The sequence below is a fragment of the Castanea sativa genome, chromosome 8 (assembly GCF_040712315.1).
Source record: "Castanea sativa cultivar Marrone di Chiusa Pesio chromosome 8, ASM4071231v1".
Lineage (NCBI taxonomy): Eukaryota > Viridiplantae > Streptophyta > Magnoliopsida > Fagales > Fagaceae > Castanea > Castanea sativa.
This window is the reverse complement of record NC_134020.1, coordinates 28419591-28421568: the sequence shown is the minus strand read 5'-3', so window position 1 is coordinate 28421568 and position 1978 is coordinate 28419591. Positions and strand designations below refer to the sequence as shown.

The following is a 1978-nucleotide window of genomic DNA, read 5'->3' as shown; positions in this document are numbered from 1 at the left end:
CTAAGGATAAACGAGTCTCCCCATAAGTCATTGAAAAGGGAGTCTCTCTTATGGACCTACGAGGTGTAGTCCTGTAGGTCCAAAGAATGTGTTGTAGCTCTTTCACCCATTTTCTCTTAGCATCATCTAATCTTTTCTGAAGCCCATTGACTATTACCTTATTAATAGCCTCGGCCTATCCATTCCCTTGTGGATAAGCCAAGGTGGAATATCTGTTCGTAATACCTAGATTGCAACAATATCTTCTGAAAGCCTTTCTATCAAACTGAACGCCATTATCTGAGATAAGGGTATAAGGAATTCCAAACTGGGTGACAATATTTTTCTAAACAAATCTTCTTGCGTCCAAGTCCCTGATATTTAACAGTGGTTTGGTTTCAACCCATTTAGTGAAGTAATCTGTACCGACCAACAACTATCTCCTATTCCCTACTGCCTTGGAAAAGGGTCTAACAATATCTAGGCCCCACTAAGCGAAAGGCCAAGGACAGGATAGAGGATTGAAGATGCCCCTTGGTTGATTAATGTTGGGAGCAAACTTCTTACACTGGTCACACTTCTTAACATACTCTAGTACTTCCTTCTGGGTATTGGGCCACCAGTGTCCTTGGGTAAGGGCTCTATAAGATAAGGATCTACCTTCTGTATGACTTTCACAAATCTCTTCATGTAATTCTTCTAGAAATAGCTCTTTTGCTTCAGGGTGTATACACAGCAAGTATGGGCCAGAAAAAGAGCGCTTGTATAACCTTTGATCCTCGGACAGCCAAAATCGAGAAGCCTTCCTATGTACCTTGTCAACCTCAGATTTTTCCTCAAGTAAGATGTTCTCTTTAAGGTACAGCACAACGAGGTCCATCCAGCTAGGTCTCACTCTGATCTGATGATCACGGACCATATCCACATTCATCTTAGTAGGCATACATAAATCCTCCACTAAAATGACCCGAGGTAAACTCTGTGTCAAGGACGTTGCCAGGGTGGCTAGAGAGTCAGCATGAGTATTTTTGTTTCTGGGGATTTGCACTAAAGTAAAAGATTCAAAATTTGATTGCAAACGTCTAACCTGACTTAAATACTTCTGCATCCTCAGATCTCTGGCTTCTAACTCCCCTTCCACTTGGCCTACAGTCAATCTTGAATCTAAGAAAATCTCCACATTTTTCCCTCCCATTTTCTGAACCATAGTCATTCCTGCTAGTAGAGCTTCATACTCAGTTTCATTATTTGTGGCCGAGAAACTCATCCTTAAAGATTTCTCAATAATGATCTTATCTGGAGATTATAACCAGCCCCACTCATGATCCTCTTTCATTTGCCACACCATCCACGTACACCTTCCACGATAGAGATTCTTTTAGGGAGATCATGCCAACTGATTTTTCATCTATGTTCAACTTCTTTATATTTTCTTCTAACGAGGGCTCAACGAACTTGGCCACCAAGTCAGCGAGGACCTGGCCTTTTACAGAGATGCGTGGCATATACTTAATATCAAAAGCCCCCAGAATTGTTCCCCACTTGGCAATCCTTCCCGTATAATCAGCACTCTGAAGTAGAGACCTAAGCGCAAGTTGGGTTAGGACCTCAACTATATAGGACTAGAAGTAGTGGGGAAGCTTATGCGTGACATGCACCACTGCCAAATTGGCTTTCTCTAGTGGTAAGGAACGAATCTCAGCTTCATGCAATGATTTACTCACATAATAGACTGACCTCTGAACACCATTGTCAATCCTTATCAACACCAAAATAACAGCATGGGAAGCTACAGCAATGTAAGCAAACAACACTTCATCCACCTCGGGCCTAGACATAACAGGTGGCCGAGAAAGATATTCTTTAAGCTGTTGAAAAGCCAAAACACGTTCCTCTTTCCACTTAAATCCCTTCCATTTATTCAGCAACTAGAAGAAAGGCCTACATCTGTCCGCGGATCGAGAGATAAACTGGTTTAAGGCAACTGTCATTCCCATCA

General features: G+C 42.0%; 1 protein-coding gene across 1 annotated transcript; it reads right to left on the bottom strand.

Moving 5' to 3' along the window:
- Nucleotides 1-469: 469 nt before the first annotated feature.
- On the bottom strand, nt 470-1246 carry LOC142606130 (uncharacterized). The gene has a single exon (XM_075777529.1). The coding sequence runs from the start codon at nt 1244-1246 to the stop codon at nt 470-472; it is 777 nt and encodes a 258-aa protein (XP_075633644.1).
- Nucleotides 1247-1978: the final 732 nt, after the last annotated feature.

Excerpts from the sequence above, each read along its gene's own strand:
- LOC142606130 (XM_075777529.1), bottom strand. The coding sequence starts at position 1,246 with ATGAGTTTCTCGGCCACAAATAATGAAACTGAGTATGAAGCTCTACTA.